This window comes from Pelobates fuscus, chromosome 5 (assembly GCF_036172605.1).
Source record: "Pelobates fuscus isolate aPelFus1 chromosome 5, aPelFus1.pri, whole genome shotgun sequence".
Taxonomy (NCBI): Eukaryota; Metazoa; Chordata; class Amphibia; order Anura; family Pelobatidae; genus Pelobates; species Pelobates fuscus.
Genome location: NC_086321.1, coordinates 130,304,631 through 130,318,281, shown reverse-complemented (window position 1 = coordinate 130,318,281; position 13,651 = coordinate 130,304,631). Strand labels below are relative to the sequence as shown.

The 13,651-nt window shown below is 39.4% G+C and overlaps 1 protein-coding gene across 1 annotated transcript; it reads right to left on the bottom strand.

The window, feature by feature from the left end:
• Positions 1-502: 502 nt before the first annotated feature.
• On the bottom strand, positions 503-13,642 carry EIF2B1 (eukaryotic translation initiation factor 2B subunit alpha). Its single transcript, XM_063457001.1, has 9 exons — positions 13,512-13,642; positions 11,909-12,010; positions 11,214-11,359; positions 10,020-10,136; positions 7,464-7,576; positions 7,031-7,099; positions 6,876-6,951; positions 6,624-6,749; positions 503-687 (listed from the first exon to the last, which is right to left on the bottom strand). The coding sequence occupies exons 1-9, from the start codon at positions 13,522-13,524 to the stop codon at positions 532-534; spliced, it is 918 nt and encodes a 305-aa protein (XP_063313071.1). The 5' UTR covers positions 13,525-13,642; the 3' UTR covers positions 503-531.
• Positions 13,643-13,651: the final 9 nt, after the last annotated feature.

The window sequence follows — 13,651 nt, the reverse complement described above, 5'->3', positions numbered from 1 at the left end:
GAATCTAGCCCTGAAGGGGTAAGTGCAAAATATTTGCACAGGAAAGGTAGTTACTCCAACCACCAAGAACACTTCAGTGATACGAAATGGTCATGGGACCTGGTCTGTATGTGCAGTGCTTGGTTATGAAATGCCTTGCTGCTAGAGCTGTAACCCCACCTCCTGCAGAGTCACTCCAGGCTTGCTGATGTCAATTCTGTAAATTGTGTCCGTTGACGCTCTGACTATCAATGAGCAGCAGAATTTGCATCTGGCTGCTTCAGCTCTGAAGATGCCAATGTTTTAAGCCTAATGTGGAGGAGAGCTGGTGCCTTGTGGGGATTCAGGTAAAGGGGGCAGAAACTTTGGTTTTTTTGATCTAGTACAGGGGGATAGCACCAAGGTACTCCCACCATCATAACCACTAAAGCAGCCTTTAATACAACTTTGCTATAATGTTCTCTCAAAATAAAAACATTAAATTTAAAAGTAATATTGTCCCAATAATCCAAAAAACACTGTATATATTACGAACAGATTTTATTTATAATATTATAGATAGAGTTTGATAAGCTCATCACTGATTGCAGAGGGAGTCAGGACCCCAAGGTCTGTGAAAAGTAATGTAATTAGAGATGGGGAGGTGTAATCGATCCAAGGATGTTCATCTACAAGATCCTTGTTCTGCTGTTGTGTGTCTGCTTTATACTGAAATAGAAGAGACATGTTTAGGGATTAGTGCAGTTTTATAAGGGTTAGGTTTTGTTTTAAATATGTTTATTGGTTTCGTGTCTTGAGTTCACGTATCAAACAAATTTTCATTAAAGCGTACAGTCGCCTACGCAGAGGCTTAAGTATCGGTTCATAAAAGTAGATGCGGATTATCGCAGAGGCGATTTGATCAGAACATTCGAACATGCATATATTTTATAGGAATGCATTTGCAGGTATAACGGCACCAACTGTGCACACTGTATCTATTTAACGTTATTCTAGCTGCACGCGGGTGTTAAGCTGCATGGTTAAGTATCTCAGAACTGCGCTTTGTGGGCGTGAGAAAACCAATAAGGCAAAGAAAACAAAGACATAACTGTATGCATTGTATATAAGCTCATATATCCGCTTAAACATATAGTGCGTTAATCCTGTATGGCGGGAGTATAACATTAGCCAGGCCTCTAGGTGTTTAAATAAATCCTGTCTATTAATATTATAGCTGCGGTTAGTTAATCACAGAAGAGGCGTGCCTGGAAATGAATGTAGAACCGTCAAGGCTGGTAACTCATATTTACAACTCAGTGGGCAAGGTCGTTTCTTTGCCTAGATTTATGTATGCTTATATTCGTCACCCAAGTCAACAGCTGGTTATGTAAGTCATCAGTAGTAAAAACGTTTTTATGCGTGCTAGTCTAGAGGTGAGAAATTATGATGAACAGCGGATATTTGTATAGTGTAAGATGTGGCCTGAGTAGGCTGCGTGTATAACGTGTAGGGCATAATCATTTTGAAGGTAGGGGTGAGGGCACGGAGGTATGTATCAATCTGGATGCTAAGCAGATCAGGACCAGTATCTATTTAGAATGCTGTAATCATCTGCATCTAACATTTAGCCTTTATGGGCACCCTAGCATAAACAGCGTATATGTTGCTAAACAAATATAAACCCTTTCCAACTTTTAACCTAAGGGGCATAACAGTTCTTAAGCTGCTGTGCATTTAGGATACAGGGAAGCTATCGGGCTATCATGTATGCGGAAATAAGTGACTTTACAGGCTATCAAGCAACAGGAAGCCATTAAGTATGCAACGGCAGACAACATCAATCCTTGGCCCCTATGGGCGTCATAGTGTGCCCTGTATATTTCTTTGGCATTTCAGGCCGACATAGCAATTTTAAATACAAAAACCAAAGAGGATAGAAAAAGAAAAAAAATTGCAACTGTCAAGATACCAATCAACAGCTATCAATCGACAGGTTGGTTATGTTAGTCCCCATGTTTGTCTGGGGGAGTCCCTCATGGTGCTGTCTCCACACTGTCCCTGGGGCGCCAGGCCACCTTTCCTCACCCCCATGCCGATCTCCGCTCACCGGTCGGGTCCCCCACAGTTCCGTGGGCACTCGGGAGCCCAAGCTTTCCGTTGGACCCCACCACAAAAGTCCTCCGGCTGTCCGCTCCCTGCACCTCCCCAGCTCCGCGTGGGTCCCTTGAGGAGTGTGTTCCCGCGTCTCACCCGATGCCGGCCGCATACTTGAGGCCGATGTCCGCCCCCCACGACCACCAGTCCGTCGAGGGGGGGCGGCGTAGGGGGGGGGGCGGAGCAGAGCCGCATCGCAAGCCGGCACGGCTTTTCGTGGGGGCCAACATGACTGGTATGCTTCCTTATCTGGCCAGAGGATCGGTTGCTGGTTCTCACCCAGCGGCCATCTTTATCCAGGCCGACTCTGTCGTGTAGGCCGGAGTGGGCCGTTTCAATGTGTCCAGTATGTAGTTGGCGATAATCTGGTATCGGGTTATAGCTTATGTGGTTCTCCATGACATTATGGCAAAAAATCCAGTTATAGGGCAGTCTGCATGCGGGTATAGTGCCTTTTTCTGGAGCTCAGGCCCGGAGCTTCAGTGCTTTGCTGCCATGCAGCTCGGCAGCCCGGCCCCGCCCCCAAGGGTTAGGTTTTGAAGTCAGGAGAATTATCCGTGCATGGTGATAACACCTTCCTTTAGCTATAGAGATACCATGCCTAAGAGCACCATTAGTGAATTAATTTTCTAAAATGCTCTTCCAGGCAGAATGAGTTCTACTACACTGTTTAGAAGCACATATTTTAAAAACTCCTGCGTTAAGCCAGGGCTTGACAAATTTGCTTGGAATCTAGGACCCAGCTAAAAACTTTTTTTAAAGGCACACCATATACACCAGAGCCACTACAGCTTAATGTAGTTATTCTGAAGTCTATATCCTGTCCCTGCACGCCATTCAATGTAAACATTGTCTTTCCAGATAAACGGTAATGTTTACATTGCTGCCTAGTCACCACTCTAGTGACAGTCACTAGAGGTGCTTCCTTGGTCAGGGCTGCAGTGTGTAGCACCTACATTAACCCCTTAAGACCGCAGCCAAATGTACAAGTTGTGAACCAAAAAAAATGTAAACAAACCACAGATTTTGACTATATGTCTGTTCAACAATAATTTACCTCTTTCATATTAAATGCACCCACACTTATTATATATCATTTTGTTCAGGGGAAACAGGGCTTTCATTTAACATCCAATATTTAGGTATGGAACATAACGTAATATGAATAAAATATAAAAAAATGAGAGAAAATATGATTTTTTTTAAATTTTCTTAGTTCTATGTGACATTCTAACTGTGAATGTCATAATACTGTTTGCTTTTACTGCAATAAAATACACATATTTGTATTCAGCGATGTCTCACGTGTAAAACAGTACCCCCTATGTACAGGTTTTATGGTGTTTTGGGAAGTTACAGGGTCAAATATAGCATGTTACACTTTTCAGTTTTTTCACATTGAAATTTGCCAGTTTGGTTATGTTGCCTTTGAGACTGTATGGTAGCCCAGGAATGAAAATTACCCCCATGATGGCATACCATTTGCAAAAGTAGACAACCCAAGGTATTGCAAATGGGGTATGTCCAGTCTTTTTTAGTAGCCACTTGGTCACAAACACTAGCCAAAGTTAACGTTAATATTTGTTTGTGTGTGAAAAATGCAAAAAACTAATTTGAAAGCCAATTTTGGCCAGTGTTTGTGACTAAGTGGCTACTAAAAAAGACTGAACATACCCCATTTGCAATACCTTGGGTTGTCTACTTTTGCAAATGGTATGCCATTATGGAGGTAATTCTTATTTCTGGGCTACTATACGGTCTCAAAGCCAACGTAACCAATCTGGCGAATTTCATTGTGAAAAAACTGAAACGCAAGCCTTATATTTGACTCTGTAACTTTTGAAAACACCATAAAACCTGTACATGAGGGGTACTGTTATACTCAGGAGACTTTGCTGAACACAAATATTTGTGTTTCAAAACAGTAAAAAGTATGACAGCAAAAATATCGTCAGTGTAAGTGCCGTTTGTGTGCGAAAAAGGCAATAAATTTCACTTTCTCTGACGATATCATTGTTGTAATAAATTTTACGGTTTTGAAACACAAATATTTGTATTCAGCGATGTCTCCCGAGTAAAACAGTACCCCCCATGTACAGGTTTTATAGTGTCTTGGAAAGTTATAGGGTTAAATATAGTGCTAGCAAATTAAATTCCCTATACTTTCGGCCTGGGTTGTTAGGCAGGTCCCGCTAATTGTAATTAATTAGGATACCTAATTATGTAAAATTATTACATAAATATATATGTAAAATTATTATATATACACGTGTGTGTGTATATATATATATATATATATATGTATATATATGTATATAATTTTTTTACTATTATTTTTATTTATATATAGGTATACATATAGTGATGTATACGTATATACTTGGGTATATTATTTCGTTCTACGTGTATTTTGATATCTATATATCTATATATCTATATATATATATATATATATATATATATTATCAAAATACAGTTAGAACGAAATTACACACATATATATTTTTAATTATTTATTTTTTTATTTTAATTTTTTTTACGTATTTACATATTTTTTTATTATAATATATATATATATATAATTATGTATATATTTAATCAATATCCTTCTACGTGTATTTTGATATTAATATATATATATATATATATAATTATATATATAAATATTAAAATACACTTAGTGTATGTGTAAATGTGTGCGTATATATATATATATTATATATAGATCATATATATAATATATATATAAATGATGTAAGTGTATTTTATTTTTAACTCTAATTTATTTATTTTTTTACATTAAGGGGTTAATAGGGGAGGAGAGGGGCAGAGACAGTGTCAGCCAGTGATTTTACATCACTGGCTGACACACAGGATCAGTGATCACAGTGACAGGCTGTCACTGTGATCACCTCCTGCAGATCGCGGTAATTGACCACAGGGGGAGTGCCTGGGTGGCCAGGCATGCCCCCCACCGCGATCTGCAGGGGGATCCTGCCTGCAGTTACTATGTGTCAGCCAATAGGCTGACACATAGTAACCTCTGATCGCAGTGACAGGCTGTCACTGCGATCAGATCGCAGGGAGAGGCTGTCTCTGCATTCAGATCGCAGAGACAGCCTCTCCCTGCGATCATACTCTGCAGATCGCGGTCACTGACCGCAGGGGGACTGCCTGGGGGGCCAGGCATGTCCCCCGACCGCGATCTGCTGCAGAGAATTCCGCCGGCTCCATGTGTCAGCCGATTTTAAAATCGGCTGACACATGGTAAATACCGATCGCAGTGACAGCCTGTCACTGCGATCGGAAGCTGCAGACCGCGGTCCCCAGGCACAGGGGGGCTGCCTGGGGGGCCAGGCATGCCCCCCGACCGCGATCTGCAGCGGCCATGTTCCGCCGGCCACGTGGGGCTGAAGACCGCCCAGGACGTACTATGCCGTCCTGCGGCGTTTAGAGCCACCAAAATAAGGACGGCATAGTACGTCCTGCGGTCTTAAGGGGTTAAAGCTCCCCATAGCGATGCTTTTATATACACACACGGTCACACTCACAAACTATTTGTATTATTTTAAGGTTTCACCCAGCCTCCATACCTTTTGGAGTGCTGGGGTCCAGTGGGGCTCCTGCCCGCTGCCTGCTCTATAGAGCTCTGTTTAACCCCTTAAGGACCAAACTTCTGGAATAAAAGGGAATCATGACATGTCACACATGTCATGTGTCCTTAAGGGGTTAATAATGCGGGAGATGAAGTGACGTCATTCCAGTTCCCGGCATTTATGGAGGGTGAGGGAGCAGAGCACGCAGGTGATGGCTCCCTCGCCACCTCCGTAATCAGCTGCCCGCCTCCCTTAGCTCTCCATGAGCCGGCCACCCACCCCCCCCCCCCCCCGATTCCCTCAGCTCTCCATGAGATGTTTGCCTGCCTCCGCTCCCAGGCAACCGGTCACCTTGGAGGCTTACAAATCACAGGTGCCAGGAAATCAACTCTTTTTTTTTCTGGCACTAAAGTTTTCCTTTAAGTATGTATTAGACAGCGTATAGGAAATTGTCATATGTGGATTTTCTAGACAAAGGCCAACAATATAGCCTTCTAATGTAATACCCCCTTTCCCAATCAGGTTAATGCTTAGATTGGTGGGAGCTGATAGGAATTCTTTCTGCAGATACCATAAGCAGCTTTTTCAAATACGCACTGCTTTGTCTTCAATAGGATGCAAAAACCAGTGCTACATTGTCTAATGGGTTATCTTCTTCCATTTGTTCGTGTAATCTAAATAACTATTCGTGTGTTACTGACACCCTATTTAAAAGGTTTATGACAGTCTCTTATGGGACAGACAGCACTAATTCATTTATAATTCTAAAAATGTGAAGGAGGTGACTAGTCCTGTTTAATATTAGCAGCTCTAAACAATACTTCAGTCTTACATTTTTAAGTAGGATCTTTAAAGAACAGATTGCTACAAGATATACAGTCATTGGGTTAATTTTTACATAGTATAACTCACCTTAAACCTGTCTGGAACATCTCTTTGGTTGAGAGGGAAAAGTCTGACAAATTTAAAGCTTTCTGCCACTACGTAAAAAGGTTTATTCTGAGCCTTGGCACATACTGCCATCTGATTAGTACCAATCTGGAAAGAAACAAACAATTTATTCAATATATTAAATATATATTTTATGTGCCCTCTTTCAAATAATGCACATTATGCTGAGCATTCCTATATATATATCACATTATTATATATTTGTTTAATTACCTTATTAATGATTCCCCCACTTTCCACAACTCCTTCAGCTCCCACGATTACCAGGTCTACTTTCTCCATTATATAACTGTTGAACAGAATTTTCAAAATTAGAATGTGGAACTTTCCAAGTCTCCAGTAAATGTAGTGAATTAGACATCACTCACCCCACAGCAGCATCCAGAATCACCGTTACTGGGACCTTCATTTTTCTCAGAGCTTCTGCCATATTTCTCCTAGTAACATTTAAAAAAAAAAAAAAAAAAGTTTTTTTTACCATGATATAAGCTGATTATATTTGTAAAGTCAGGCTACATACTTCGTAAGAAAGGTGGGACGTTCTAGTCTTACAGTAAAATATCTTTCAGACTTTGTATTGGCAGAATACATTTCAAAACCGTGCAAACAGTCCCTAACCTAATGGTAGCTGGTACACAGAGTACCAAACAGTGGGGGGATTCTGGAATGATCACGCATAGGAAATACTGCAAGGAAGCACACAAACTAAGTATGCTTTACAACAACAGAAAATTAAAAAAACATTTTTTTGTTAGAGATTCTCCACATGGCTTAAAACTGTATGTGAAAAGCCTTACTCACCCGGCATGGTCTGGCTGTGACTCTGTGACATAGACACTGAAACGTTTGTTTGCTTCGGCAGCTTCTTCCAACACCTTTAAGACCACCCTGGAGTAAGCGTGGGTCAAGATTTTCTGTAAAAATAGAGAAAAGAGAATTAAATGGCAGCTACATTATGATACTCTAGATATGTTTGTCCACTTGTTTCTTTGCCTGATCAGCCTGTAAGTTAACAGATCCACAATGTTTTCCTGGATACAGATTACTTTTACATACTGTCGGGCACTGCTATAATAATGTTGCCTTGCAATTCGTCTTTATAGTGCCAGAATGAAGCAATAAACATCAGTGAAGTTGATTACTCCCTCCATATTTCCAAATTGTGGGAGAGGCCTATGAACATGTACTGAGTTGTCATGAGGTTATATCATTCATATGCAAAATTCTTTCAGTATGCTGCTATAATGATGAGCAATACAGTAAATTAAGAATAAAATATAATCTAGACAAAAACTAAATATATAAAAATGTTTAAACCTCTGTTGCACACTAAGTGTTCACCATAGCAGTAAAGGCTACATGTGACATGGTCTACAAATACCATTCATGCAGGGAATTGTGGGACATCGAACTCTTTATATGGGTGTTGGACGGCTCCATAGATGTTTCCCCCCCCCCCCCCCTGTTCTACATAGTTTTCATTTTCTGCTGCAACCTATTCACATTTCGTCACAAAGAGCTTCTATTTTAAGTGATCTATAGTTTGACCCAGTGCTTACCCAACTGAAGGTCACTGTGCTATGCTTGCTGTTACACATCCTCAGTGCAATGATGCCAACAGTCATCGCCAGGTATGAATACACAGTTCAATTACTAGAAGCTGGTCCATACCTCAACACTTGTACAACATTTGCTACTGTGAAATGAACACCTGACAGCACGGTCACAGCGGATTGAGAGCTTCATGATCCTCATTCAGAATGGAGCTTTGGCCATAATTTGAATTAGTCTGCTACACTGTCCTTTTGGCAGGTCATAACCAAGGCCTTAATTTATTCTAGATGATTTAATATTTTTGGATAAACTTTTTAAATGATTTAATGTTATCAAAAATATTTTAATACTTATAACAGAAAAAAAAATATTTTTTAAAATTATCATTTTTTTTTTTTTTACATCAATTGGAAAGTTTATCCAGCAATATTAGATCAATGCAGTTTGTGGGACCTATCCTCTCAGGGTCCTGCAATGATGCACTGGTAACAGGGAAGGGATACTCTAACCTAAAGCATACCGTTCTAGATAGTTTGTGAATATAATTTAGTAGGGTACACTGAAGCCAAAGTAAATGCAGATTATTAAGCACCAAATAAATTCTGCTATGTAGTCGTCTTAGTTAATGCAGACAATAACATCATTCCCTGCACATATATTTGTTTGACTTTAACATAATATTTTAGAAATTCTACGAATGGACTGAATAGTGCAACTGCAAAGTCAACTCAACACATCATCAACATTGAGTTGAGCAGAACAATTATATTACAGAAAACGTATGAACTAATTCAAGTGAAATGTTCCAGCCTGCATCCCCAATCCATACGGCAACGTGTTCTCCTCTGATTCCCCTATGATGTATTTGTTCGTCTTTTTTAAAAGTTGGACAATCAAGTGCAGTGAGATAAATTAGTAGCAACCAATGTTCAGCATAAAGAACATGGAACAAAGCAAAAATAAAGAAAATGAAAAAAGTTACAAAACGTACAATGGAACTGTTGGCATATATTTTATGTTCTCACTTCATATCCCAAACACCACTACTCCACCTCTGCAGAATGCCTACATTCATTCTAAAGCACATCCACACTGCTGGTTGTAGCCTGCATGATGGTTCATTACATCCATTCCAAGCTAGCTGACAGCATTTAATTCCATTCATTATACAGAGAATTACATCCTTCACCTTCTGTATTTATTCCTTGGTTTTCATATTTTGTTATTATATTGTTAAAAAGAAGACAGACATTTTACTTACCATACATTGTTTTTTCATTGTATGGAGGCAGTACCTCTCCTAATTTAAAGGGACACTAAATTCACCAAAACAACTACAGCTTAATGTAGTGGTTCTGGTGTCTATAGCCTGTCCCTGCAGGCTTTTCAATGTAAACACTGCCTTTTCAGAGGAGAGGCGGTATTTATATTTTTACATTGCTGTCTAGTAACACCACTAGTGGCAGTCACTCAAACGGCCACTAGCGGTGCTTCCTGTGTTAGTGCGGGCAGCGTGCAGCACGGACGTTGAGCATCTCCACGCTCTGCATGGAGATGCTGGGCGTTCCCCATAAACATGCATTGATTCATCTCTGTAATTACAGAAGTTGCTCGTACACCACAAAGTAGAACATCCTGCAGGTACTGCCGCTATATGCCAGGAAAGTATATGTATATTTTGTTAAATAAATAAAAATTGAGGAAGCTACAAAGCATTGTGTGAGGTTTCCAATCAAACATATAAATGGCAAACAAGTTATAACTTGTTTTAACTTTTACTACACAAACATGAAAACTACTTACAGCTCCATCCTTTATGAACGGACAGCAAAGCTTTGTGATCTTACTTCTGGACTGTGAAATCCTCTTTAAGAACAGCTCCCCTCTTTCACTCATCGTGTTTTTACATTTTGCATAATCCTGTGGAGTGGAAAATACAAAAAGAATATATGAAAATGGTGTTCATTATCTCAACATCATCCAAAGGGTCTGAATAGCTTGATGGCCAAGGACTGGTAAAGTAATGGATTAGAAAAGATTTGTTTGTTTACAACTGGTAAGGGGATGGTTTTATACAATTTACAATCGGTATAGGGATAGTTTTTAATGTTTTTTTTTTACGTTTTTGCTCTAACCATTATCCATTTTTTGTTATGTCCCTGACAATTCAAGGTAGAAGCTGGGCTTTGTATAAAGAAAAGAAAAAAAGCTTTCATAGCCATTATGAAAAGAAAAATACCTTTATTTTGTACAGTTTCTCCTTGCACAAAGAAGGTGGACCATTGGATCGATGACGTTTGTCACAGAGGCAACTTTTCTGTGACTAAAAATCAGTTCTGGCCTTGCTAGGCACAGTTTGGTTAAGTGCCCCTGATACTGGACACCTGGTTGCCACAATACCCCCACAAGTTGACCGCATAGAACTATACATTGGATTGGAGAACAGCTGCAGTCCGGACAATATTTAATTGGGTTGTGATCGAACACCAGAAGTACAAATCAGGGTGCTTTATGGACAGCCGGTGGCAGAGGGGATGAGTTATTTGGGAATACTGTTGGTTAGAAGGCTCTACCATCAGGGGGATTTGAGGGTCCCGCTTTCCCCTTACTACAGCTCTGAAAGGACTTATCTGAGGGCTGCGGGGAGATTGAGGAATTATTATTTTATTCTGGTAATCACTCCGTTCAGGGTGAATATACATTTGAGACAGGGTAAATATGTGTTTGTGTCCCAATAAAGTGTGCTTGTTTTACCCTTCATCAAGTTTCGACAGGTGCTTGGGAACACGGCTGTGCTTGGTAAACTCACTCTGAACATGCGAGCAGCAAAAAGGAGGGAAACTAACGGAGATACTCTGGTCGAGTACAGGAGCTCAATTACAACACTAAGGTGTTTCGTGCCATAGTGGCAGCTGATCGGAGACTGACATCCTTGTAGACAAGAGAACTCCATTACTGCCTATATATTAATCATACTCACGCAATCTGTGGACTTACAGAGTTCTCCAACTCTCCAGCTCCAGTGAGGGTAATGAACCTGAGAAAGAGTTCTCCTCCGGAAGAAACAGAGACAGAGGAATCCACTTTAGAGAGGGTTTGAATTGAATCTTTTAGACTTCCTATTAGGCCTTGAATAGTGCCACCTGCAAAAAAAAAAATGGTTTAATGCTGTAGCAGTAAGCAAGAACCAAGTGCGCTTGAGTTTCACTGTAATGTTTTACAGGGGTCTAATTCAGATGCCAAAACCCAGGATTTAGTGAATCTACAGTGTTCCTCTCCCACCATTAGGGGATTCCATGTTTAGGAAACGTCTCATTGCCATCCTTCTTAGTGAGAAGATATTTTTTGACTGGACTTCCTTTAGGGCAGTAAAGCTACATATGTTTTGCATTTCTTTTAAAAGCTACTACAAGAGGTTCTTAATAAGTATAGTACAATTTAATAGATCCCTCACAAGCCAATAACGTGTTTTTCTCTTATTAGCTGCACAAAATAACAATAAAAAACATAAAAATTTACAAAGCCACTAATAATACCCCAAATATATCCCTATAGATGGACCCTGGAGATAATATAAGAAGGCATGGTGTACTTTGTTTGAATGTTTGTCTACCCATAGCCCACACTGGGTGGAATTGTCTATGAAAAGTCATACATAGCAGCAGGACAGCTGTAGTTTACTTAAAATGTACCTTTGTCTTTCTTCAGGAATTCCAGTAACGTTCTGATGGCTGCCACGGCAGTAGCTACATTGGGATCTTCTTTTAGCTGAACTTTAAAATACTCAAGGACGTCTAACAAAATAAAAAATGTATGTGTGTCAGGAAAATTGTATAACGCAACAAATTACTGCATTTTGTGGAGAAACACAAACTGGGTGCCTGCGGCAGGGATAACGCCAATTCCCAAAAGTACATAAAGAAATACTAGTCCAGTAAGATTGTAATAACTCATGGAAGTTTAACTGTGGCCTATGTTGTTTATCTACGCCTCCAATAATACTCTGCCAGCCAGTAGTCACTTTGCTGCAATTAAAGAACCAATGACCGCACACGTGCTGGACTTTTTCTGTCACAAAATATTTTAACATGAAAATATCCATAACTTTTCCAAAGTTCAATATTTTGTCTGAAAACATAAAAATTACTTTATTGCATAATTGGCACAGTTCTCATAGTAGGTAAGGCTACTGCTAAATTTTAAAGCAGAGAACAAACACAGTAGGGAGGAGGAAGCTGGATGAAGGAGACAGAGACCTGGGCAGTTAAATTAGCTAAGATTGTGTGCTGGAAATCCTTGTGAGATTCTGCAGAGTTGATGAGAAGGAAAGATCATAGGATTAAACAGAGAAAGAAAAATATACATATAGACACATGCATGTATTTATTTACTAGATTGGGAAGTGAGAATTGTAGATTGGGGCCTGAGCAACAGAGTTGAAAGAATTACTAAAATTAAGATTTTTTTTATTTATATAGTTATTTTAGCTTTATAATGAAACTTTCTAGGTCAATTCCTGGTTTTGTCAGCAACCCTATAAATCACAAGTAAGTTAATTCACTTAACCACGAGTTGAAGGGAACTGACCAGTGATTTTAAACAAAATCAGCCAAGACAGAAAAGACTAAGAGTTGGGGACATTTTCTGGATGACTTAGAATGTGAAATTCCTTGCTCAACATCCAATTTACGTGACAGCAGCAATTGAATAATGCATAAACCTCTAAATCTTGTATAATGGAGAGAGTTTATTGAAAAGCAAATGATCATGACATGGAGTCCTGTGTTTTTTCATTTATGGCATTGTGTGGGTTCACAGTCCCCTAATCGCTATATAAATCTATAGCATACATATTTAATTCAATCATATAGACATATTTAGGATATACATGCATATAACAAATCTATAATCTATTCATTTTTCAAATCTACCAATAGCAATGTATAAATGTTGATATTACAATCTGAATGAATGTACTATCATAGAAAGTGTTACAGTAAGAAGATCATATGGTGGGATGACATCATGTCACTTTATAATTATACAGGTCAACATCCCAGACACAGTGACATGGAATGCATACATTATTAGAACTCCCAGGATACTGTAACACTGAGTGAAGATTCTTATTACTAATATATATATATATATATATATATATATATATATATATAAATAAAATTTAATGAATTATCCCATTCAATGGGCCCAATAGTGATATACAGTAACCCAGCTAGCTGTGCTTTATTTATCGGGATATATTTTCCCAAATAGTGATAGTATTAGCTTTCATACCTTCCTCATTCATGGTTCTGGGCAGAATCAGAGAAAAAGTACTGTATGGAGCTCAGTAATCCAGGGAGAATTAGGACACCCAGCCGGGCTGCACGTCATCCATCAGTGACTAGGTTAGTAGCAGCATGGCGCTAGGAGTG